This window comes from Gymnoscopelus braueri, assembly GCF_963280865.1.
Source record: "Gymnoscopelus braueri genome assembly, contig: SUPER_20_unloc_1, whole genome shotgun sequence".
In the NCBI taxonomy this organism is placed as follows: domain Eukaryota; kingdom Metazoa; phylum Chordata; class Actinopteri; order Myctophiformes; family Myctophidae; genus Gymnoscopelus; species Gymnoscopelus braueri.
The window spans coordinates 374,008-401,020 of record NW_027660990.1 but is presented as its reverse complement, the minus strand read 5'-3'; the positions used below and the strand labels follow the sequence as shown (position 1 = coordinate 401,020).

At 39.6% G+C, this 27,013-nt stretch overlaps 1 protein-coding gene across 2 annotated transcripts; it reads left to right on the top strand.

Moving 5' to 3' along the window:
* The first annotated feature begins 7,625 nt into the window (after positions 1-7,625).
* Positions 7,626-21,099, top strand: LOC308076668 (uncharacterized protein). Of its 2 annotated transcripts, XM_080457372.1 has the most exons (12): positions 7,626-7,956; positions 8,583-8,700; positions 8,964-9,064; positions 9,271-9,348; positions 9,437-9,514; positions 9,956-10,054; positions 10,161-10,217; positions 10,940-11,032; positions 11,583-11,645; positions 12,193-12,255; positions 12,707-13,050; positions 20,956-21,099. In XM_080457372.1, the coding sequence occupies exons 1-11, from the start codon at positions 7,704-7,706 to the stop codon at positions 12,832-12,834; spliced, it is 1,131 nt and encodes a 376-aa protein (XP_080313498.1). In that variant the 5' UTR covers positions 7,626-7,703; the 3' UTR covers positions 12,835-13,050; positions 20,956-21,099. The 2 variants fall into 2 exon arrangements, with proteins under 2 accessions (XP_080313498.1, XP_080313499.1); XM_080457373.1 differs by lacking the exon at positions 10,161-10,217.
* The last annotated feature ends 5,914 nt before the right edge of the window (positions 21,100-27,013 follow it).

Here is a 27,013-nt window from a genome sequence, read left to right as displayed (position 1 = left end):
AATAATTTTGTTATAGTTAATACATGTTAACATTAAGAACCATTTTGGCTACATTATTATTATTATTATTATTATTATTATTATTATTATTATTATTATTATTATTATTATTATTATTATCATCATTTGTAGTAGTAGTAGTAGTAGCAGCATTATGGAGTTACATTTGTGTCTTTATTAACCAAACAAAAGAAAAACATTTGAGAGAGAAAAAATATAAACAGAGCAAAGAATAGTTTTGAAAGAAAACGAAATAAAACAGCAAGCAAAAAATAATAATTTGTAAGCAAAGGAAATTATATAAACAGAACAAAAAATATTTTTAATTAAAACAAATTAAAAACGCAATCAAAAAAATATATTTGCAAGCAAAAAAATATAAGATTTGAAAGAAAATAAAAAATAATTGAGAACAAAACTTTAAAAATTCAAGAGTAAAAAAATAAGGAAAAACGGTTTAAACTACATAAAACAAAATACTTAGTAAAATGTTTGGGTAATAAAATGTGTTGTGCTAAATAAAAAGTTTTTAATGTTTTTTTTCCTCATTTGCGAATGAAAGTTGTTTTTTCTGATTGCAAAATGCCTTCTCTCTCAAAACCTATGTCTTTGGTCTCGATTTTTTTTTTCTCTCTCTTGGATTTGTTTGTGTGAGGGGTTAAAGTTCAGAAGGCGGGTCCTACGCTGATAGATGTAAGACACCTCTCCATTGGTCACTTGGAGTCTGAGTGACAGCTCCCCCTTCCTTATGTAGCTTGTTGAATGCAGGGATGGAGGTGTGTTACGGCCAGCATGGTTTTTTGATTATTATTATTATTAGCAGTTTGCAAAAAAAAACAAAAAAACATGAAAGTATAATGCAAGGTCAGCTAAGAGTATTTAAAACCTAAGAAAGATGACTTGTTTCCATTGGGGTCCTTTGTACTCAATTCATAGAGACATTTAATGACAGACAGATATACACTACTATGCAAAACATCATAAAAACAAAAACAAAAAAAATATGTACAGTAAACAGTTTGAGTAAACAGATTGATGGAATACTTTATTAACAGTAGGATACAGAGGTACAATTGTACAATGATTGTTATAAGGATAACACAAAAAGGCTTTTTTCCATTGTGGTCCTCTGGGACTGAGGTCAGAGCTCCATTCCAGCTCTGGACGCTACACTATTCGTTACAATATTGAGCATTTTAGGCTATTAGCAATTCAGATGATTCCCTAATGTTAGGTTTCTGTTCTACTACAGTTTGTGATCTGTATTTAAAATTGTTGTATTGTTGTTACTGTTATAGTAGGCCAGTGGTTCCCAAACTTGGGATCGGGACCCTCAGAGGGGGTCCCCAGATTAGCTTAATGGGCAACATTGTTTTCTCTCTCAACAGTAAACAAACCAACCTATGCAGTATAAGTGTATACAGGGTAACACATTTCTAAAGTGACAATTTAATGACTTTTAAGACCTTTTTAAGGCATTGTGCGCTTGTAGTTCGGCTATTTTCACAATATTTATCTGTGGAACCGAGTCAAACTAAATCTAATGCCTGGGTCAGGGTGGGTGGTCCCCACTTCAAGTATGATTATTTTGGGGGGTCCCCAGTTCAAATATGATTATTTTAGGGATTCACAGCCTCGGAACCCTTTGAAATTATAAAATAAAGCTACATTATTTTATGTTATATTCGTTATTCTAATTAAGGCAAGGCTGAAGTGACTGGCCTATTGGCCAGGCCCATTCCAGATAGACTGCTTTGGAAACGTTTCATCTGATAGTGTGCTTCAGGCTGTGAATCCCTAAAATAATCATATTTGAACTGGGGACCCCCCAAAATAATCATACTTGAACTGGGGACCACCCACCCTGACAAGCACTTGAAATTGTAGACATTAGATTTAGTTTGACTCGGTTCCACAGATAAATATTGTGAAAATAGCCGAACTACAAGCGCACAATGCCTTAAAAAGGTCTTAAAAGTCATTAAATTGTCACTTTAGAAATGTGTTACCCTGTATACACTTATACTGTATAGGTTGGTTTGTTTATTGTTGAGAGAGAAACCAATGTTGCCCATTAAGCTAATCTGGGGACCCCCTCTGAGGGTCCCGATCCCAAGTTTGGGAACCACTGGCCTACTATAACAGTAACAACAATACAACAATTTTAAATACAGATCACAAACTGTAGTAGAACAGAAACCTAACATTAGGGAATCATCTGAATTGCTAATAGCCTAAAATGCTCAATATTGTAACGAATAGTGTAGCGTCCAGAGCTGGAATGGAGCTCTGACCTCAGTCCCAGAGGACCACAATGGAAACGAGCCTTTTTGTGTTATCCTTATAACAATCATTGTACAATTGTACCTCTGTATCCTACTGTTAATAAAGTATTCCATCAATCTGTTTACTCAAACTGTTTACTGTACATATTTTTTTTGTTTTTTATGATGTTTTGCATAGTAGTGTATATCTGTCTGTCATTAAATGTCTCTATGAATTGAGTACAAAGGACCCCAATGGAAACAAGTCATCTTTCTTGGGTTTTAAATACTCTTAGCTGACCTTGCATTATACTTTCATGTTTTTTAGTTTTTTTTTGCAAACTGCTAAATAATTCAATCAATCAAAAAACCATGCTGGCCGTAACACACCTCCATCCCTGCATTCAACAAGCTACATAAGGAAGGGGGAGCTGTCACTCAGATTCCAAGTGACCAATGGAGAGGTGTCTTACATCTATCAGCGTAGGACCCGCCTTCTGAACTTTAACCCCTCACACAAACAAATCCAAGAGAGAGAAAAAAAAATCGAGACCAAAGACATAGGTTTTGAGAGAGAAGGCATTTTGCAATCAGAAAAAACAACTTTCATTCGCAAATGAGGAAAAAAAACATTAAAAACATTTTATTTCCCAAACATTTTACTAAGTATTTTGTTTTATGTAGTTTAAACAGTTTTTCCTTATTTCTTTACTCTTGAATTTTAAAAGTTTTGTTCTCAATTATTTTTTCTTTTCTTTCAAATCTTATATTTTTTTGCTTGCAAATATATTTTTTTGATTGCGTTTTTAATTTGTTTTAATTAAAAATATTTTTTGTTCTGTTTATATAATTTCCTTTGCTTACAAATTATTATTTTTTGCTTGCTGTTTTATTTCGTTTTCTTTCAAAACTATTCTTTGCTCTGTTTATATTTTTTCTCTCTCAAATGTTTTTCTTTTGTTTGGTTAATAAAGACACAAATGTAACTCCATACAGCATCATCTTATTAATAGTATTAGTATTCATGTAGTAGTAGTAGTAGTAGTAATAATAATAATAATAATAATAATAATAATAATAATAATAATAATAATAATAATAATAATATTTCATTTATATTGCAATTCACATTTGAAAGATGAGAGCAGTTGTCCCTCTTAATATGGGTTCCTCCCACTTCATTCTCTTTAGGAGACTGGGTCAGAGCATTTTATAGGCAGGGGTGTTGCATTTTAAATTAAAATGGTAAAATGGTAAATTAAGCCTTAAGCACCATACCTTGAGGACAATGGGTTGTGATTTTGCTTTAAATCTTCCTCTTACGGTTTATGCATAACTTGTAACCACAAAAATATAAGTTGCCTACAGAGATAACAAGGAGTGGAGCATTCCACAATACCCCTATTAAAGCTGAGTGGTATATCCCAACCTACTTCCTGTTCCTCCTCCTCACTCGTCTCACTCACGTCTGACCTGCAGCAGCTGTGAGACTGGCTGTGAGTTTATTTTCGACTGGATTTAGGCTATCCCTACCTAAACGCTGTGTCCCCGAGGCTAATCCCTGCCTGTCTTGCACAGTAAGTTTGATTTATTATTTGTATCTTAACCGTTTTAAGTGAAGCAAATAAACATTGTTTTGTGCTTATGTTTGTCTGTTTGTATATGTTTATATGTACGTCGATTTATTAAGCTAAATATACCTGTAGATTCGACGGACGTTGCGGTCCTTTCGTTAGTGTACTTTACACGGGGAACTGTAACTGTTCTGGGTCTGCTCTCAGACCTATAACCAATACATTATTTAATAGTTCTTTGTGTTTGCAATGTTTTCCTAATGGGTGCCCGATGCGCGCCAAGAATGGTGCGTGAACAGACCAATCGTCTTCATTGTAACTGAATGACGTCGCTAAATCAGCCAATCAAATGCGATCATATTGGTGTCTTTGGTGTGTGTGTTTGTTGCTAAATGCTAAATGCTAAATTTGGCGAAGCCAACAAAAGCATGAAACCCTCTGGGCGACAGCGTGAAATAAACACGGGTGATGTTTGAGAGGGGTAACTACTTAATTTTATATAGTTTGATCTGCTAAAGTCAGAAAAGTGTAATTATTAAGGATAGGGAAATAATGGGCTCTCTAAGCTTTCTATTCTGAAGTATGAATGTGAAGTTTGGACTTGTGTTTACAGAGATGAAGTACTATTGTAGTCCAGTTGGTATCAGTCTGCATTGCTATTGTTGGGTTAATACGCTGACATTTTAGAAAGTTAAGATAATAACTCGCCATATTTTTATCCAAATTTACAACTGTGCAATGTTTAGTTTAGTTTTACTGTGCAATGCAGTTCTCCCTCTTATTGTTTGAAATCCCACATCTAAGATGTTGCAGTATCCTTTAATTCAATTTTTTTTTACAAATGACCACAAATCAAGTGTTGCAGTACCAGCTATTATTGCAATAGGTCTCCATACTGACAATTCTTTAGGTCTGCTAAGAAATTCCGTATATTAGAAAACAAATGTTTCAAAGTAGTGAAATAGCTGATCTTCAAGTGTACAATGCGGCGCAAAGTGTTGTGTTGTGAGCTTGTAGAGCTTCTGTTTTCACTCGTTTGTGTCCTGGATCCACTGCTCTACCCTTCATCTACTATATTTTAACACATTTATTTGAATTGGCATTCATTTGGACTCTTTTTCTTTTTTCAGGATCGGTGTCAGTGTCGAGACAAGCAGATTTGAAGAAAGAAGCTGAGTCCATTACAGCAAAGTAAACGGGCAACATTTCTTTATAATGATTACAGCACCTCATCACAAAGATAATGGCATCTTACTGGGCTAAAAAGCGTAAAGTTGGCAAACTAGTGAAAGACACAGAGCAGGATATCATTAATGATTTTAATGCTGCTGCTGCTAATTCTAATTTACCTGTTAATTCCAATGCAAATCTTCACTGTTTGAGGAGCACGAATCCTGTGGCTGTCCCAACCACGTCCGAGTCCCTGCTAGATCTACCAACTACATCAGACTTGCCAGTAAACAGAACGCTAATTAGTGATCAGAGTGAAAACATAAACTCCAAAACCTCAAAGGCCTCAACAAATGTACAGTTCGAAAGTGTAGCTGAGGATGACAATATTGAATCTGAAAATGAAATTGGCTCGGACAGTGAGGAGAATAGTGAAGATTTACTCATGACAAGTTTGAAGTATTGGGCAACAAACTATTCAGTCTCTCTGGTTGCACTGTCCTCTTTGCTGTCTATTTTGAAGACATTTCATCCCACCCTTCCTAAAGACGGAAGAACATTGCTTGGAACACAGAAACATGTACATACCACTACCATCGAAGGGGGAGAGTATTATCATTTTGGTATTGTTAAAGGTGTACTTTCACGGTTGGCATGTTTGAGTTTACCAGCAACCCTGACTACATTTAATTTACAGTTCAATATAGATGGCTTACCCTTATTCAAAAGTTCTAAACTTCAGTTTTGGCCCATACTTGGTTGTCTCAAATGTGATTACAGCAAGTCCCCATTTGTTATTGGCATTTTTTGTGGTCTTAGTAAGCCAAAGAGTGTTTCTCAGTACTTAGAGCAGTTTGTCAAAGATCTCCAGAATGTACTGTCTAATGGCATTAGTTATAATGGCAAGCTATTTAATGTACAGGTTTCTTCTTTCATTTGTGATGCTCCGGCTAGAGCCTACAGTATATTAAGCAGACAAAGGCATTTAATGGATATTCGGGTTGTGACAAGTGTTTTCAGGAGGGTGTATGGAGGAACAAAATTACATATCCTGAAACAAAAGTGAGACTCAGGACAGACTCCAGTTTCGATGACATGGTTGATGAGGAACATCACAATGGGAAGAGCCCTTTATCTGGATTGGTTAAAATGGTTTCTATGTTTCCAACTGATTACATGCATCTCTGTTGTCTTGGAGTAACAAGGAAACTGCTTCATATGTGGTTAAAGGGGAAAAAATTGGCAACAAGGGTTCGTTCCCAAACTGTAGAAACCATTTCAGGTAAACTGATCTCACTACGTCCGCACATGCCCTGTGAATTTAACCGTAAACCAAGGGCACTGTCAGAGGTAGATAGATGGAAAGCTACTGAGTTTCGATCATTCATGTTGTATTGGGGTCCTCTCGTATTGAAGGGTTCCCTCCCCAGTGAGCTGTACGACAACTTCATGTTGTTTTCTGTCGGCATGTACGTGTTGCTGTCCCCTGGCATTTCTGAGGAGAGGTTGGCCTTTGCACACAAATTAATGGTTTCATTTGTGGAACACTTTGGGGCCTTGTATGGAAAAGATGAGATTGTGTACAATGTACACCAGCTTATTCATTTAGCTGAGGAATACAGGAAGTTTGGCACTCTAGATAATATCTCAGGATTCCCATTTGAAAACCACCTTGGACAAATTAAACATCTTCTACGCAAGCCACATCAGCCTCTACAACAGGTAGTAAAAAGGTTGTCTGAAATAGAAATTCCACATAGAGCACTATGTCCCACCAGTGATCCGATATTGCATAGCATCCACACTGATGGTCCTGTGCCTCCACAGTTCATTTCATCACAACAGTACAGGAAGGTCTCCACTCATCTGTTTACTCTGTCCTTAAAGAAGGGAGACAACTGTATTGAGATCGAAGATGTTTTTGCATTAGTAGAGAATATTGTTAAGTCAGAGGAAGGTATATATATAATTTACAGAAAGTACAGACACAAACAGCCGTATTACATGTATCCCTGTGAGTCCTCATACATTGGAACATACAAGGTCAGTGGGTTGCAAGAGACTATAGGAATATGTAGGCTTGGCCATATCAAGCGGAAATGTCTTCTCTATCCAGATGGAGATGGTGCAATAGCAATCCCGCTGCTTCATTTTGCAGCATAACCAAACTGTCCCTATCCTACAAAGCCAAAGTAACTACATTTTTGGTCAGTGATTAGTCCAATATATACCCCGTTTTGGCTGGCCAATTTGAAAAATCAAATGTTTTAATTTATATATATGTTACAGTATGTTTGTGGAGAGTCATAACGATTTGAAGACAAGGAGCTAGTTTTCTACTACACCGCAGCCCCCTCTCCCCTGCTTTCATATTTTGTTAATGGGCGTTACTTCACGCTGGCGCTAACACACACACCTGCTTGCTGATGATTCAGACCTGGCTTTGAGTAGATCCAATCTTCCTCCTCCCCCCCACCGTCACTTCTCACTTTTGAAACGATGTCTAAACTTAACCCTAACCGCACTAAGACTATACCTAAACGTAACCCTAACTGCAAACAACTTGTAAACTTGTTGTCGGCCGCTGGCGCCTTGCGGTACAAATTAAGTGATTCTCTCCAAACGTCCTATAACAATACATTATTTTGTAGTTACTGAACTTTGGCTTTGTAGGGCAGTATGGGAAAAGGCTTGTATGAAGAGATCATTGGGTAGTTCTTGTCATTTCATCCATAGCCCTTTTAAGATGGATGGTGAGGTGCTGTACTCGGTAGCCCAGTTCCCCAGTGGAGGGACAGCAGTGGTTCTCAAGAGTTGGTATAGAGCCGAAGAGAAGATGCTGTTATGGCCCCCTTCTAAAATTACATTAACAAAAGCCATCAAAGAGAGAATGCAACCAAATGAAAAGTGGACCGTCTACACGGATGTGCGCCTACTTACTAGCTGTGGTGAGTAATCTGTGCAAGACATACCGTGTTTGTGCATATATACACATATAGGAGACTCACACGTGACACATTATGATATTGTTGATCAGCTATTTTTGTGTAATGTTTGCTCATTTCCAAGTATGTACACTTCAGGACATGACCAGAAAATGGATGCCATGGTTAATTTATGGTACAAAACTAATCTAAGTATACAGTTGTACTTTGTTGTGACATCTTGTGTGCAGGTACATAAGAGTAAAACTTATTTGGATTAGGCTGGTAAATGGTAAATGGTGCATTTATATAACGCCTTTAACCAAGGCGCTTTACATAGATTGTGCAGTACATTCACCCATTCACACACCGATGGCGGAGGAAACCATGCAAGGCACCAACCTGCTCACCGGGAGTAACTAGGAGTTCAGAGTCTTGCTCAAGGACTCTTCCACAGTAACCCAGGGGGAGCCCGGGTTTGCACTGGGAACCTTCCGGGATCCCTCCTCGTTCCAAAGACGGTTTCTCTACCCCTGAGCCACCGTCGCCCCTGGCTGCCTGCCATCAGATGCAGCAGCATAGATGACAACTACAGATTCACGTGTGCTTTTGCAGTTATGTCAATTTGCATTTTCCCTTGTACTTCTCAGAGAACCATGCTGAAGCCAAGCGGAGAGAGAAAAAATATGTCACAACAGCGTGTCCTACCTCTGCTATAGAAACAGACGATGAAAGAGATCAGCAAGGGAAGAAGAAAAGAAAATCCAAGTAAAGTGATAACCTCTTTTTCTCCCCTCAGCATTGTCATGATGGGTCCAGCTGAGTTGTCTAGATTTAGTCAGTACATCTGTCCTTATGTTGACCACCACGATATCACACCAATCACAGCTCAGCTTATGCTGCCACATGGATTAAGTAAACTACACAGCTCAGAAAATGGCCAGAGGGCTTGTTTTTATTGTGGTCCTTTGTATGAGACTGTAGACTTGGCTAACAAACATTATGACTACATTTCTGTCAATTGTATTTAGGCCAAATTCCAACTATGCCAACTCCGACTCTGATGACCAATGGAGTGCTGACAGTGACAAAAAACAACGGTTTGCAAAACCACCTCACTTGGATTTCCCAGGTAGGCCTATTGACTAAATGTAATGCATGTATTTTACATAGGCAATCTTAGAACTGCTCACTGCTACAGTTAAAAAACCAATTACACCTGTCTGACATTTTACCAACAAACTGAGTATTGCATTGGCTGCAGTCATTCTATATAGTTTTAGCCAAAAAATACATACATTGTGATTTGTGACTAATATATACTAAATTGTGTTGTAGGAGAGACGCCAAAATCAAGACACTCCAATTCCAGCCAGGGTCAAAGTTCTGTGCGGTCCTTAGAGCAGGAAATGCAAGGTAGTGTAGTTATGAATGTTTATACATCTTGGTAACTGTTTAAACACAATTTCCATTAACTTCAATTCTGTCTGGTTTACCTTTTTAGATGTATCGGATGGCAGCTATAGCCATGTAGAATGGCTGTCCACTGATACAGATTCGCTGTCCTGTGACCCAAATAACAGTACGTGAACCCATATCCGATGGTCTATTCTTGTGAGGAGCTAGCTGGCACCATGCATGCTACAGAAGCCATATTATCTAAATTAAATGTGTTAATGCATTTCAGATGTAATGCCAAAACTATATGTAGTTGCAGTTGTAGACCATGCTTTTAGATGGAGTATTATTGGTATACAATTCCTATCATGTTTGAGTCACAACTTGTCAGTATTTCCCCTGAGTAGATCTGTTACTTATTATCGGCAATCGCCACCTGGGCAAGTTCATAATCGTGAACAGTTGACAGTCAAATACTGTTAACATTATGCCATTAATAAGCCAAAATTTTTATGAACTTAAAATTGTCGCAGTGCTTTTGCTTTCATCCCTTTATTTTATTCCTGGGTCAGCATATATACCTCAAAGTCTTCACAGCTTTGTGTATTTCTTACTGTGTTTTTAGATGGAGCTGCGCAGTACCACCAGCTGCACGTCCCAAAACGTCCCATAGACCTGCATGCCCAGCGGGTGATGAGCCCACAGCAAGCTTTTAAAAGTACAGGTATGACACCATGCCCTTTAAGGAACAGTAATGTTCGGGGAAACGGAACGCTCCAATGTATTCAATCTAGTAATATGCTTTGTGTATTTCCTACTGTGTTTTTCAGCTGAAGCGGTGCAGTACCAACAGCAGCTGATGAGCCCACAGCAAGCCACAAGTACAGGTATGACACCATGCCCTTTAAGGAACAGTAATGTTCGGGGAAACAGAACGCTCCAATGTATTAAATCTAGTAATATGCTTTGTGTATTTCCTACTGTGTTTTTCAGCTGAAGCGGTGCAGTACCAACAGCAGCTGATGAGCCCACAGCAAGCCACAAGTACAGGTATGACACCATGCTCTTTCTGAATCACTAAAACAGGGCGCTGCAATGCACACATTGAGGAAACAAAACTTAGGTTTTCACATCCTACAGCCCCAACCGGCCTCAAATCAGTTAATATAGGGATGCTGACAGAACCCTTGCTAAAAGCCCCTGGACCAAAAAATCACTCGTCCTAAACAATTCTCCCCTGGCTCCCAAACTGTGGAATAATCTCATGTTGCATTTAGAACAGCAGACTTAATCCTTAGCTTCTGCCGTGGCCTGAAGATTCACCTCTGCAGACTCCATAGCACCTGCTCGTTGACCTTGCATATAAGTTAGTTTTTTTCCTTAGATGTACGATGTATGTACAATACAATGTCTTTGCTTTTGATGCATTGATCTTGATGTATTGATGTACTGCCTTGCTTAATAAAAGTCACTCTGGATTTTGAGCGTCAGCTAAGTGCTTATATTGTAAACTCTAAAGAAAATGAAACATTTCCTCACATGAAAGGTCACAATAGCATCATATACCAATGACTTCTCAGCTTTGTGTATTTCCTACTGTGTTTTTCAGCTGAAGCGGTGCAGTACCAACAACTGCAGATCATAAAACCTAGACCTGTCCATGCCCAGCAGCTGATGAGCCCACAGCAAGCTACAAGTACAGGTATGACACTATGCTCTTTCAGAGTCATTGGCTACGTTTACATGCACTCAATACCTTTCTTCTAACCGGGTTATTGGTCAATCTTCCGGCTACTGAAAATTCGGAATAAGGTCTTTACATGCGTGAGCAAACAGGGTTATCCCGTTTACGTACATGGTAAATGGTAATCAGTTGAGATAATCTCGATCAAAACAGCGAAGAATGCGAACGTCTGACGTTCCATTTGACCATATGTCTCTATTTGCGCGGCACTCCTTATAGGAATATAACATGCACAGGAAGCACGTTTGATTAGGATATTCCGATAGCCGTATACATGACCAAATATTCGGGTTATAAAAGGAGTAACCCAGCACTCATTTTCGCGTTTAAAAAAATCGGAATATGAGCATATATATGGAATATATATATATATATATACTGTTTGACACATTAGTTTTAGTATGGCTGGACATACAATTCAGATTTTGGTGACAACATAATACCCTGCCACATCAGGCTGTTTCTACTCAAGCTGTAGTGAAATATAGCTGATAAGCTGTTTCTACAGGGTTATATGGACACGCGGTGCAGTACAACACCCCCAGTGGTCCTCCACAAAGTGCACAAAATGGTAAGCCATTGTATTCTTCACTAAGGAACTCAATTCATTACAAAAATGTAAAGTGATTCGTAGACTTACGAGGCAAGAAGGTCGTTCGGCTTCTCTGTGCAATACAGCTGCTCTGTGATGTCCTTGTTAAATTCTCGATGGATGGCTTCCATCTTCTTTTTGATGGCCGCTGCAACTTTGTCAGAAATGGTGTCCTCCAAACTTTGGATATTGTAAGATATCCATAGTTTCCATGTTCCTAACGGCAATCAAGATGTCCTTTGGGTCGTCTCCTCCTTCACCTTAATGCTAGAATCATTAGCATATTTCTATTGGAACGAAGGGACTCCGGTTCAGTTGCTGCTTTTTTAGCTGTCGCCATCTTGGAAGATACATGTAGCAACATGACTGTTAAGTTTGAATACGAATTTAAGTTTTTTAGGAACCTTAAGTCAGGCACTAGAGGCGTTTCCAGAGTCGGCCTCGGGCATCAATGGGTTAAATCAAACTTGTCTGTTGTTTTTATGCAAGTGTTACAGCTTTTGTTTTTTTGTTTTCTTTCCTCTAGACTTCTGTAGTGGGAACTACAGCCAATTTCACCCAATGCCAGTGCCTGGTAATGGTTGCAATGGTAAGAAGCGGTCTAACATTTCAAACACCTTCTGATCTGTGTGTGTGTGTGTGTGTGTGTGTGTGTGTGTGTGAAAAGTATAGATCTCTATTCTGATGATCATCATTGCTCACTATTTTGTTAACCCTCTCCTTTGATTGCATACTTTATTAACTATTTGTAAAAAAGTACAGGGACACAGTTATACAACAATGCTAAAAGCCAACAATGACACAATGCCCTCAGTCCTTGTTTCCATTACTCTAGGTCCTGTGTTCAATTTATCTGTATTTACTTTTCTCTCCTGATTGGATACTGAAAATGCCTTTTTCTGTTTACTAAAGCTGTAGGGAAGGGGATCGACACCAGCTTAAGATTTCTAGCTAAAATCACTCCCTCCCTCTGATACACAGCCACACTCACCTTTCAAAATGTGCGCAACGATTAAATTGCATGAATGTTAATTTTACAGATGGAAACGGACAGAGCAGTGACACCAGGCAGGTTTTAAAAGGCAAGTCTGTTAGTGTAATTCTTCACAAGTCATTTACAGGTTATATTAATTTGTCATCTAATGGTTTTCAATGTTCTTTTTCTTAAGACATTGCCCTTCAGAAAATCACCGCCATGCTAGCAGAGGTCCTCGTGGAGGTGAAGGAGCTGTCCAGGGATGTCCAGCTCATTAAACATCAACTGGCAGAGGGCAGCCCACAAGCAGCCGCAGCCCCCATGCCCATCCAGCTGCCCCTGTCAACAGTGGAGGACTTCCTGCTGGCAGAATCCTTCCTCGAGGATGAATCTGTCCGTAAACAGATGGTAAGTCTGTTACAAAAATCCCAAAACAAAATATAGAAAATATATGGCTTAGAAATACACTTACAGTTTGGGACAGAGTCAGGAACGACCTTAAGATTCATAATGAAATGTTGCTACTAAGAGAAATAAAGGAAGATCCTGACTTCGCTCCAAATAAAGATGACAGTACTTTCAAGACTTGGAATCAAAAGGGTTTGAGGATATTTGGGCAATTTCTAGATAATAAAGGAATTATAAGTTTTGAGTCACTTAAAAGAGACTATGATCTACCACACTCTCATTTTTTTAGATATTTGCAAGTTAGAAGCTACATCGAGAAAAGCACCAGACAGAAGAAAAATATTACAGATTTTCATCCCATGACACAGTTCTTGGTTAAAAATTATAAGTGTGCGAGGGTTAAGCACCAAATCTCGGCTTTCTATAACATCCTGGAAAGGCAGAACAAACCAGAAGAATTGAGAGAAAAAACAAGATGGCAAGAAGAACTAGATTTAACCTTGTCTGAAATTGAATGGGGAAATATAAGCATATCTTTACACAAGACAACAGCGTCTCAGTTCTGGCGAGAATATGCATGGAAATGCCAAATGAGATATTTTCTTACACCAGTCCAATTAGCTAAATTTAAAAAATCAGCAACACCAAAATGTTGGAGAGACTGTGGAGAAAACCATGCCAACTACAGCCATATCTTCTGGTTTTGTCCGGTCTTGAAAAAGTACTGGGACAATATTGGTACGGAAATAACACAAATTCTGAAAATTAAGGCAAATATCGGTTATGAATATATCCTGTTGGGTAAAATACCAAAGGGGATAGACAGAACTGAAGACAAATACCTCATTAAAATATTAAGATTAACGGCCCTCAAACTTATAACCAAAAACTGGCTTCAAAAACTAAGCCCTAGTGTACATAAATGGAGGGATTTAATGGAACAAATAAAAGTAATGGAGCAGTTAACATATAAAATTAGAGGAAATCTTAGTAAGAGTAGTACTCTGTGGGCTAAATGGGAGCGCTACATGGAAAGTGTGGGCGCGGACGGGGAGGTGACCATAATGCAAGACTTAGCACCTCAGCCTAACTAAAAGCATATAGAATACCATTGGAAATATTTAAGGAAGAGTCAACAACCAAATGGGGGGGAGCACTTTTAACAAGGTAGTGGTTTTATTATCAGGCACTTGATGAAGGACTGACCTAATTAATGATTGTTTAGCCCGGATGTTTTTAGTTGAAGAAAAAGAGTGGTAAAGAATATGAACTTGAACATGGGTTAGTCTCTATGTGCCTCCATACCTTGTCTTCTGTTTTTTTCTGTTTTTGTTTTTTCTTCAGTTAATTTCTTGTCGTGTTTGTTGTTTCTTGTTTTTAGTTTTTAGTTTCTTTTTCCCCTGTTAATGATGTCTATTTTGTGTTCATCTGGTGCTTTAGTTGTTTAGTTCTTTTCGTTTTGTTATGTCCTGATTTGTCCCAATGTTGTATTTTGTGTTGTCTTTGTAGTCATATGACTACTCACTGTGGTGCCCATATGAAAAAAAAAAAGTATAAAAAAAAAAAAAAAAAAAACAGATGGTAAGTTATTGGTCAGGTTGCGCTACATTCGTTTAAATGTAGATAATACAGTGTTCTCTTGCTCACATTTCGTCATTTGGTCATGTTGACATGACCATAATTGGTACAGCAGGGTTAAACCATTTAGGCCTGACCTAAGTTTTCTGAAAAACTTCAAATATTATTCAAAGATTACAAAAACAAATATGTTGCTGCATACTGTACAACAGCAACATGTGTTCCCGGTCTGAATGGGGTTTAAAGTGGTTGAACTTAACAACCTACATACGATGGCCAAAACGCAAAACCTCCTATCTGAAAAATGTTCATTGTTGGGAAAATGAAAAAGAAAACTACAAAATGTTGTATTTTTTTTGCACAATGCAATTTTTTTATGAAACCCATCACATAATACACCGTTTCTGGATGTCTGGACTATATTACATTATTATATGTTAATTACACTTATTTCATATAGCAAATGCAGATAGGAGGTTTTTCCCCACTTTTCCTGGATAATTCTGCAGATAGGAGCTTTTACACTTCAATGTTAAGTGATTGCATAACTAAATAATGACAAATAATACTGGCTGTAAATACATACATTTACAGCTGCAAACAGTTGCATCAGTGGTGTGGTCTAGTTTTTTTCCCGGAGGTATACGATAATCATTCCCTGCACGAGATGCGCGTGGTCGTGGGTATACGCTAGCGCGTTTTCAATGGATTAAATGGTAGACTGTATACGCTTTTTCCCCAAAAAATCTGCACTATACAGCGTAACACGGTAGAACACACCACTGAGTTGCATTGAATGCTTTTTTATTTTATTAAAAAAAAAAAAAAAAGTTTGCAGGGCAATGCTCACAAAAAATGTGCTAAGAACAGTCCCCAGTAAGAACCTAAAATAAAAGTGCTTACAAATAAAATGTACAAAATACAGGAATACAATTAGGTGGACTACAAAACAACTGGCCCAGGCACCCCTCGACATAATACCCCCTATACTCTCTACCCCCCAACTCCACCACCTGAAATACCTCCCCACTCCCACAACCCCCATTCCCCCCAACCAGCACACCACATGCCCCAAACCCCACCCACCTAAACCCTCATGCCCTCCAACTCCCCTAACTCATACAACTGGATCACCAACCTTGTGTCCAGTGTGGACAGTGGAATAGTATGTAAGATCATTGAATGTCTTAAAGAGCCTATAAGCAAGGAGGAAAGACGGATGCCTTGACCCTAGAATCACCAAAGCCAGGGAGGAGATGAGAGCAGCACACAGGGACTTTGTCGCTGACCAAAAGGGAGAGGGTCTGAGGGAGGAATATAAGCGGAAGAAGGAGGAGCTATACCACGTGTATGCAACTGGAACAACAGGAGCTGACCCAAAAGATCAGGGACATTAAAGAGGTGCATGTTAACCAGAAGCATGGCAAGAACTGGAAGCTCATCAATTACGTTTCTGGCAGAAGCTCTTCTCAGACTTCTGGGGAGAAAGCGCAGAGGAACGAGTTGAAACATGGTACCAGCACTTCAAAACACTCCTAGGAAATCCTCCTTCAACCGAAGAAGAGGATGATCCGATGTTCCCGTCTGGTATGGGAAGGTCATGGAAGACAGATCATTCACCATGGATGAGTACCAGAGGGCCAAGGCTACTATCAAGTGAGGCAAGAGCTGCAGGGAGGATGGAGTGATGTATGTGCCCATAGACGAGGTGGTGTTGGATTTTATCAAGAACACACGTCTAGCGAGCTGCCGAAGCTGTGGCGCAAAATGATCATCAATCCAGTACCAAAGTCAGGCGACCTCACCAAGACAGACACCGCCAAGGCATTAGCCTGAGCTCACAAGTCGCAGGTTTTAGACCCATCTCAGACCCTGTACTGAGAAACTCGCAGAACGGCTTCCGCCCGGAGCGAACAGCAGGCGGGCAGATACTGGTGCTGAGGAGGATACTGGAAGGAGTAAGGGAGCGGAATCTTTCATTGGTGATCACCTTCATGACTTCCAAAAGGCTTTTGGCACCATCCACCGGGGGAAACTGATGAACATTCTCTGGGCCTACTGAGTTCCTGAGAAGATGGTTCAAATGATGGAGACAAGCTACTCGAGGCAGTCCAGGACTTCAAATAACTTGGGCCTGGACTGCTTCAATGGAATAGGACCTGAAGGTCCAGGGGGTACTTGACTAGAATGCCTTGCATGGGATGAGGAGAGTGTGGAAATCAGACATGGGAGAAGACCTCAAGAGGCGGCTGTTCATATAGCTACAGTGTCAGTACTGCTGTATGAGGCTGAGACATGGACCGTCACAGCACAACAGGAAAGGGCCTTGGATGGAGTCTACACAAGAATGCTACGAATGGCACTAGTCACATGGACGGACCACATCAGAAATGTGGTCCTCTACGGTAACTTACCATGGGTCACAGACAAAGTCAGAGAGAGAAGGATGAGGCAGGGCACTGTGTCAGGCACCCATAACTAGTGGCAAGCAAACTGACACTATGGGAGCCAACCCAGGGCAAAGCCAGGAAAGACAATAAGTGCACCACCCTACGTAGATGAACTTCGGCGTAACAGCTTAGCTAACAACACTGTAGAGCTCAAGACCCTGATCAAGACCCTGATGCTAGATAGGAGAGTGTGGAGGGCAGCGATTCAGGAGTCCTGAGTTGGTGTTGGCTAGACCATACCCCCCCCCCATACCCTATACCCCCAACTCCACCACCTGCAATACTCCCCCACTCCCACAAACCCCATCCCCCCAACTGCCAGCCCACACATCTCCGCCTCCATAACTCAAACCCCCATCCCACTTCAGGAGTCCCGAGTTGGTGTTGGCTAGACCGCACTCTTGCATCGCATCGCAAAGACCCAATCCTATATGATCCGGCCTAACTGGCCTATGCCCCCCTCAACATAATCCCCCCCATACCCTATACCCCCAACTCCACCACCTGCAATACTCCCCCACTCCCACAAATCCCATACCCCCCAACTGCCAGCCCACACCTCTCAACCCCCATAACTCAAAACCCCATCCCACTCCATACCCTCATACCCACCCAACCCATTACCCCACTCCCAGAACCCCCGATCTCCATGCCCCCAACCAGCACACCACAACCCCCAAACTCCACCCACCCAAACCCTCATGCACCCCCCACCCCATAACCCCCCAACCGCCACCCCACACCTCCCACACCCCATAACTCCAAACCCCATCCCACCCCCATACCCTATACCCTCCAACCAACACACCACAATATTCTCACAGGTTTGTTGGCTGCCACGGTGTTCACGTGTGATTTTGATCTGCAATTATTAAAAAATCATGACATGGACGTTCACATCTAAGCAGCAATGACAACCTCTAACCACAAGTTCAAAATGTTCAATGCCAAAACCTCCTATCTATACCTAAAAATGACCTCCTATCTACATAGATGCACATAGGAGGTTTTTACCTAGAAATAGTTAGGCTTACAAACAAACATTATGTTGTTAAATAATGCTTTTTTATGCTCATTTTGAGATCAAGACATTCTACAGTACTGTAACAAGTAATACCATTAACATTTTTGATCAACTCACACTCTTGGTGTGATAAATGTTTCACCACCTGACACTAATCATTAGCAATCAACAAGGCAATGCAATTAACTTGACAGTTACTAACAAATACTTAACTAGCAAGGGTGGAAGACACTTTTTTATTTTGAAAATAATTGATTACTACAAACTGAAAGACATTTAGACGGTCTACATAACATAGAATTCCCAAGTTTCAGCTCTGTCTGCTGCTCAACTAGTTCTGGTGCAGATAAGAGGTTTTGCGCTTCAACATTTTAGCACTAATTGGCACTGAACAAGATAGGAGGTTTTAGTCAAATGACTTTTTCTGACAAAATGAGGGGCGGGACTATCTTGCAGACAGACTGAGCATGTGCAGCATAGCCTATAGTCCTCATCCACAGTGAAATCCGAAAATCATGAAATTTGCACTTAGGAGGTTTTGCATTTTGGCCATCGTATAGATCATAGGCCCGAGCCCTGATCCTTGCATATCGTGCTCATTAGAAGGGACGAAGGTTGGATGGGATTTTTGTTTTGGTACATTTCTGTAGTTTATGAAATGATATGATAGCAATGTCAAAATCGTTGCTGATTACTTGTTTTAGGCCCTTATAATATGACCTAATCTTATGAAGATAATGTGGTACATAATGAATGCATAAGCAACTAATGGGTCAATTTGGATGATTCCGTTATCAAAGTATGTTTTCTCGGGTGCTGTGTTGATTTATGAGGTCACTAATGTAATTCAGTTTTTAATTAGCAGCATCACTCTTTATTCCAAGATTCTATATCGGTATCATTACAGGGGACAAATGTTGCAGGTGATTTCTGTATTGCTAAATGTTTCTAGTTGATGAAATTATATGATAGCAATGTCAGAAAAGCAGCTGATTACTTCTCTTTGGCCCTTATATCTGATATCTTTAAAGAAAAATCTGATATCTTAAAAAAATTATAATAACAATAAAAAAGACCCAGCAACGAATGGGTATATTTGGATGATTTTGGAATGAGATTATGTTCTATGGGGTGCATGATTTATGATGTGACTGAAGCAATTCAAGTTCAGTGTCGTATGTTCATGGTCATTTTGGATCCAAAATGTTAACAGAATTGGCATATCTTGGCCTTGACTTTAATGTTGACCCCACAATCAATGATACTTGTTTTGTAGCAAATGAACAATAAATGAGCTTAGTTTTTATTTTTCAATTGTTTTAACAAATAATTACAAATATTCCAAGCATATAAAATTCAACATGGTGTGAACTACTGAATCTTTTCCTCATCAGAACTGTCCTATTCATCTGTAGGCAGTGAATTTTACTACGGGACTTGGTTTGGATAGTTCAGGAGTTTGCCGAGGTCTGTATATCCCGGCACATTGCTGTGATAACTGCTGTTTGGGCTTTGCACATCCAGTGATGCTGTTGTTCATCCACTCTGCATGGGATCTGGTGCAGATGGTTGAGTCTTCAGAGAGCATCTCCATATTCTAGTCTGGTCATTAGCGCTGAGGGCATGGAGAAGGCATTCTGTATGTGGTGGGAGATGACTGGAATAAGCCTCTCCTCTCCTTGCACAGAATATTTGGTAGTGGATGATGTTCATGTCACTGGAGGTGGTTCCAGACAGGAACCAGCTACAAGTAAACTGCTGCAGTCGGTCAAAGAGCTCTGTTGAAACATTCTCAAGTCTGGCCAAGTTGTTTGAATATCTGCTAAAATTCAGTTTTTTCTTCAATAACCTTGGTGCATTCAGTTTTCCACAACCAGCAAAAGCACTTATCTTGTAAATGTAGTGTATGGCAGAACCACACTCTCACAGATGTCTGCAAATCGTGCGTGGTTTTGTGTACCATGCTTGTGTACTCTGTGTGTGTGTGTGTGTGTGTGCTCATTTTATCTTAAGTTAGGTCTAGTTGTGTGATTCTCATTTACATGTACATGTTTTCCTGAGTTGAGTTGTAAATTGGGGTACAACATAGTCTTTGAGAGTTCCTGACTCTTCAAAGTAATGTCTAAATGGTTTCTACATCCTCGTGAACCCATAAAAAGAGGTATCACTCATTATTCTATGATGTTAAATTCAGAACCTGTGGCAGTCAATTTTAATTGCCCGTTATGGCTACCAGAGCCTATTCAGCCTATCTGTAGTTATTTTATGATGTTGGTGATGTCCTTCCATGGTACGAAATTCAGAAATGTGCATAAAATGTAATGATTTTGAACTTCAGACAACAATGAATTATGTGGTTTTGCATATTAAAATTATACCCCTACAATGGTATTCAGCTACGCATCTGAAACTGCTATCATACATTTTCTCTCTCCTGAATGTCCTACGAACAAAATGATACCACATATGTTTCGTCCCTTTTGATGAGCACGACATTTTGCCGGTCCCATGGTCTAATACTGGAATGTCGGTGTAGCAAGTTGATCTGTGTTCATGAAATGAGTGCTGTTTCTAACAAATCATCTAGAAACGGCACAAATACAACAGTTTAACCACTTGAACCCCATATGGTTATCCGAAGCCCCTCAAGGCTCAATACTAGTGTCTATTCTGGTAGGAAAGCTTCTGCTGAAAATAGTTGATCGACAAGCTCAAAACACAAGCTTGTTGATCTTCTATTTTCAGCAGAAGCTTTCCTCACATTACCAATGCTGGGGTTTAAGAATTCATTGATGATTGAGTTTAAGTGGCTAAAGAAGTGACCTGATTATATTCTATTTTTTTCTTTTCTAGATTTCTCGCCTGGCCTTGGTTGGAGGCACCGACACCTGCGACCTCATCCGGCGGATGTTGGCTGCAGCGCTTACCAATGGCCTGGCCAGTAAATTCAATTGGGCCGGCAAACAGGATAAGAGGTGTTCCACCTTCAAGAGGGCCTTCAAAAAAACAAAAATGCAAAGCTGCTTGTTGGGTAAGTCTCCTCTGTCAAAGCTACAATGGTTTAAGTTTAGGTCTAGGTCAAGGTTTGTTTATTTGTCTCCCATAGGAGAAACTTGTCTTGGAGTTAGAGCGCCACTGCATAAATGTAACATTTAACAAGTCAAAAAGAAAAGTCACAAAATTGAACGAATACAAAAAACAGTAAACACAGAGAGAGAGATATTGCACATATTCCCTTATTTAAGGTGCATCTAGCTGTTTAGCAGTCTTTGATTTAACATTTTGGGCGTGCTATAACAATTAAACTTAAAAATATGATACATTCGGCATAAATAGCCTCCAAGTAAAATTCGCAGAGAGCAATGAGGCTGCCAAGGGCCCCTCCCCTCCCCTCATAACCAGTTGATCAGCTGTAAACTCTGTCTACACAAACTGTGGCAGGCACAGAGTGCGGAGACATGTTGGATGTCATGAACAGTATTCATGCTGTGGGCCCCTATGAACCTGGGGTGTAGAATTATCCTCTGTTTTGTTTAAGTTTTATTTTCAGATGTTGGTCTTACCATTCTATGAACTTGTCTTTAAATTCTTTTTTTCCCACTCTATAATGAAGTCTGTGGCACCTGGGTTGCGCTACAAGTGACGTTTTGGACAGTTTAATACGTGACTTGGGTGGGTAGATCAGGTTGCTGCATTCAGACTGAGACAGATCTTTAGAAATCAGATTTGAATCAGATTTCGAACCCTCTGGAGGTGGTTTCAAATCGGATTTCAACTCGGATGTGTGCATTTAGACTGATTTAACCAATCTAATTCCACTCTGGAAGTGACTCAAATCTGATTCAGGCTAGATACAGGCTGGATTTGGCTGCCAGTGTAAATTCAGTTTTTTCTTCAATAACCTTGGTGCATTCAGTTTTCCACAACCAGCAAAAGCACTTATCTTGTAAATGTAGTGTATGGCAGAACCACACTCTCACAGATGTCTGCAAATCGTGCGTGGTTTTGTGTACCATGCTTGTGTACTGTGTGTGTGTGTGTGTGTGTGTGTGTGTGTGTGCTCATTTTATCTTAAGTTAGGTCTAGTTGTGTGATTCTCATTTACATGTTTTCCTGAGTTGAGTTGTAAATTGGGGTACAACATAGTCTTTGAGAGTTCCTGACTCTTCAAAGTAATGTCTAAATGGTTTCTACATCCTCGTGAACCCATAAAAAGAGGTATCACTCATTATTCTATGATGTTAAATTCAGAACCTGTGGCAGTCAATTTTAATTGCCCGTTATGGCTACCAGAGCCTATTCAGCCTATCTGTAGTTATTTTATGATGTTGGTGATGTCCTTCCATGGTACGAAATTCAGAAATGTGCATAAAATGTAATGATTTTGAACTTCAGACAACAATGAATTATGTGGTTTTGCATATTAAAATTATACCCCTACAATGGTATTCAGCTACGCATCTGAAACTGCTATCATACATTTTCTCTCTCCTGAATGTCCTACGAACAAAATGATACCACATATGTTTCGTCCCTTTTGATGAGCACGACATTTTGCCGGTCCCATGGTCTAATACTGGAATGTCGGTGTAGCAAGTTGATCTGTGTTCATGAAATGAGTGCTGTTTCTAACAAATCATCTAGAAACGGCACAAATACAACAGTTTAACCACTTGAACCCCATATGGTTATCCGAAGCCCCTCAAGGCTCAATACTAGTGTCTATTCTGGTAGGAAAGCTTCTGCTGAAAATAGTTGATCGACAAGCTCAAAACACAAGCTTGTTGATCTTCTATTTTCAGCAGAAGCTTTCCTCACATTACCAATGCTGGGGTTTAAGAATTCATTGATGATTGAGTTTAAGTGGCTAAAGAAGTGACCTGATTATATTCTATTTTTTTCTTTTCTAGATTTCTCGCCTGGCCTTGGTTGGAGGCACCGACACCTGCGACCTCATCCGGCGGATGTTGGCTGCAGCGCTTACCAATGGCCTGGCCAGTAAATTCAATTGGGCCGGCAAACAGGATAAGAGGTGTTCCACCTTCAAGAGGGCCTTCAAAAAAACAAAAATGCAAAGCTGCTTGTTGGGTAAGTCTCCTCTGTCAAAGCTACAATGGTTTAAGTTTAGGTCTAGGTCAAGGTTTGTTTATTTGTCTCCCGTAGGAGAAACTTGTCTTGGAGTTAGAGCGCCACTGCATAAATGTAACATTTAACAAGTCAAAAAGAAAAGTCACAAAATTGAACGAATACAAAAAACAGTAAACACAGAGAGAGAGATATTGCACATATTCCCTTATTTAAGGTGCATCTAGCTGTTTAGCAGTCTTTGATTTAACATTTTGGGCGTGCTATAACAATTAAACTTAAAAATATGATACATTCGGCATAAATAGCCTCCAAGTAAAATTCGCAGAGAGCAATGAGGCTGCCAAGGGCCCCTCCCCTCCCCTCATAACCAGTTGATCAGCTGTAAACTCTGTCTACACAAACTGTGGCAGGCACAGAGTGCGGAGACATGTTGGATGTCATGAACAGTATTCATGCTGTGGGCCCCTATGAACCTGGGGTGTAGAATTATCCTCTGTTTTGTTTAAGTTTTATTTTCAGATGTTGGTCTTACCATTCTATGAACTTGTCTTTAAATTCTTTTTTTCCCACTCTATAATGAAGTCTGTGGCACCTGGGTTGCGCTACAAGTGACGTTTTGGACAGTTTAATACGTGACTTGGGTGGGTAGATCAGGTTGCTGCATTCAGACTGAGACAGATCTTTAGAAATCAGATTTGAATCAGATTTCGAACCCTCTGGAGGTGGTTTCAAATCGGATTTCAACTCGGATGTGTGCATTTAGACTGATTTAACCAATCTAATTCCACTCTGGAAGTGACTCAAATCTGATTCAGGCTAGATACAGGCTGGATTTGGCTGCCAGTGTAAATTGGGCCTAAGTATCACTAGGGGGGGAGTGAGGGATGACTGATGGTGGGTCAGAACATAAAGCTGTGTGAGGCTTACACCTACAATGTATTGAATAACTTTTCTCTCTGTCCTTGTTTCATGTCTCAGAATCTCCTGTTGACTAGTTGAGCACAATTTCCTAAATTCATATTTAAAAAAAGTTTAGGTTGGAGTCAGGTGCTGGTGAAAGTGTATGCAATTGCTGAGCTTTAGATGCTAATTTCAAATTCCAGTCCAGTCTTTTAGCCAACCCACACTGGCTGCTGCAGATTAAGTGTCTTTGTGTTTTATATGTATACAAAATTGAGTGTTTAAATCCCATGTGCTTTCTTGTTATCTTATCTTTCAGCTGCTGCTCAACGATCGGACCGAAAATTAACTCAACTGAACTTTGAGAAGACGGTCAAGTCTTGGCTGCAGTTTGCGCCTAGCCGTCAGGGAGGCATCCCGAGAAATGCTCTGGAGCAGCAGGGACCGGATGCAGGTGGCACCTCTGCAGGTTCCCTCCCTCCCTGAAGGCATGAATTAAAGTTCTCAGTCGCCACGACTGATTTCAGTCTTTTGGAATCCATAGAAGCCAGCATGTCTTCTATGGAAGCAAGTTGCACAGCGAAAATAGCCAATCAGACGCATTGAGAGCTTGTAGATCGGCTATTTTCGGTTAATATTTTCAAAGATTGGAGCATTTGAAGTGGGGAAACTAGCAACATTTTTAGAAGCATTTTCCATAAAACCCTAATGGTCTCTGATATGTCATAAAATCAAAGGTTAAAGCCCCAATCTGTGATTTCTTCACCAATGCCTTGGTTCAATAAATGTGAAGATTCAAATCATATTGTCTGTCTTTATTTTTATATTTTTAGAAATGTAAGGTAACTTTGAACAAGATGTAACCTTACAGTATATCAGCATACATAATTTAAAATGTACATGCAGATTACCATTAGGTTGTTGGATGATCAGGATCAATATTGATTCCTAACATGATTCAGTATAATCAATTTATAAATTAAATCAGTGTTCGATTCCTGATGTTGAACATAAAATCAACTAAAATGTGCATGCAGATTACCATTTAGATGATGGTTGAATCAATGTTGATTCCTAATGTTGATTCAACATTAAATCAACTAAAATGTGCATGCAGATTACCATTTAGATGATGGTTGAATCAATATTGAGTCATAACGTTGATTCAACATAAAATCAACTAAAATCAGCATGCAGAATACCATTTAGATGATGGTTGAATCAACGTTGATATAGTGTTAGTTAGTGGTTGAAACCCAACGTTGAATCAAATAAGAATGGCGTTGTGATTTCTGTACAGTTTCAACGTTGAGATTGAACGTTGAGTCAACCGTTATGGCCGACTATTTTTCAACGTTGATTCACCCATATTTTGCTATCTGGGCAATCACTCAATCACCCCAGTGATCAGACCCATTACCTCACGTGAATAGGAAATGTTCACATATTTCACAGTGTCCAACATGTCACATATCACACGTATATAATAACATGCATAGATAGGTCAGATGTCACATATCAATCAGACATAGTAACACCCATAGATCAAGCAGATAAATATAATAAATATAATGTGCATTTTGTCACAGATGTTTGGAGATGTTTGGATGTGGGCCTATGTCCAAAGATGTGGAAGGAGGCTAGGGTTGTTCCTTTACCTAAGGATACCAAAGCTGCTTTTAATGAGGGGAATTCTAGACCTATAAGTATTTTACCTGTTTTGAGCAAAATCATGGAAAAGTTGGTGCATTTACAAATTCAAGCTTGCAACATATTCTCAACATGCCTATAGAGCTAGTCACTCTACTTCTACTGTTTTGATATAGGTGACTGATGACTGGCTTAAAGCTATAGATAACTCTACGCTGGTGGGAGCTGTGCTGTTAGATTTGTTTGTTAGTTTGTCCTTTTTATTTTGGGAGTATTGTCATATTCGTTCATTACAATAATATACATCTGGCCTAATTATCCTCCCCATACTGCCCAGTGCCCATTGCTAAGACAGTTTTGACAGCACCTCTACACACCTCAACACCAGGTAAATTGAAATGTTATGTTAATTGATTTAAGCCCAATGTTAAATATGTAGATGGAAATTACAGCCTGTATCAGTATTAATGTCCAAACAAAACCTTGAGAGTTTTCTAATTCCATAATTTATTATTCATATTATTCATTCATAAGTTTTCTGCGGTACATCTTGACAAAACTCCAGTCAGCCGTAAAAGAGGAAGAACTGCACAAGGTACCTACATGAACGATTAACATTTTAAATATCAGGAATTCAATTTTGACAAATTTTGTGTGTTTGTTTACCCGCCTGCATTATCGTTGGGACTACTACTACTATGCTTTAGGTCCTCTAGAAGAAATGAGTATAACAGAACGTTTAGCCGGAAGATTAAAATACAAATATATTAATATATATTATGTATTTCAACAACAGTACATCTACTGTGGGGGCCTTACTCCTGAACAGAAAAAACTAGGACTCCACAATTAAAATTTGGATAAAGCACAGCATATATCATACATGACTTGATGGTGTAAGAAGGTGTAATTTCAATGTGTTTTCTCACCCAGCAGAATATTGAAGCCACACACCGGTCCAAATCGGATCCAGAACTACACAAGGTAACTTTCAATTGACTGTAGCAGTGAGCAAAATGGGTTGAACAAAAATGGGCAAAACAGTGGAGCTGTAATCTGGGCCAGGTTCTATGTTCCCCAGGTTCTATGTTCCCCGCTTTCCTAGGAGAGCGGGGAATATAGGACCTAACCTAAACCTAACCCTAACCATAACCTTAGTGGGGGAACATAGGTCCGGGGAACATAGGTATGACCCCGACTCTACTCCACCTTTCAACTGGCTATAACAGTAATCCTCAATGGTGATGTTGCAAGTATGACATGTAGCCTAATT

Excerpts from the sequence above, each read along its gene's own strand:
- LOC308076668 (XM_080457372.1), top strand. The coding sequence starts at position 7,704 with ATGAAGAGATCATTGGGTAGTTCTTGTCATTTCATCCATAGCCCTTTT. Across the intron at positions 8,701-8,963 it reads AAGAAGAAAAGAAAATCCAA|GCCAAATTCCAACTATGCCA; the intron begins GTAAAGTGATAA and ends AATTGTATTTAG. Across the intron at positions 10,218-10,939 it reads ACAGCAAGCCACAAGTACAG|CTGAAGCGGTGCAGTACCAA; the intron begins GTATGACACCAT and ends TGTGTTTTTCAG.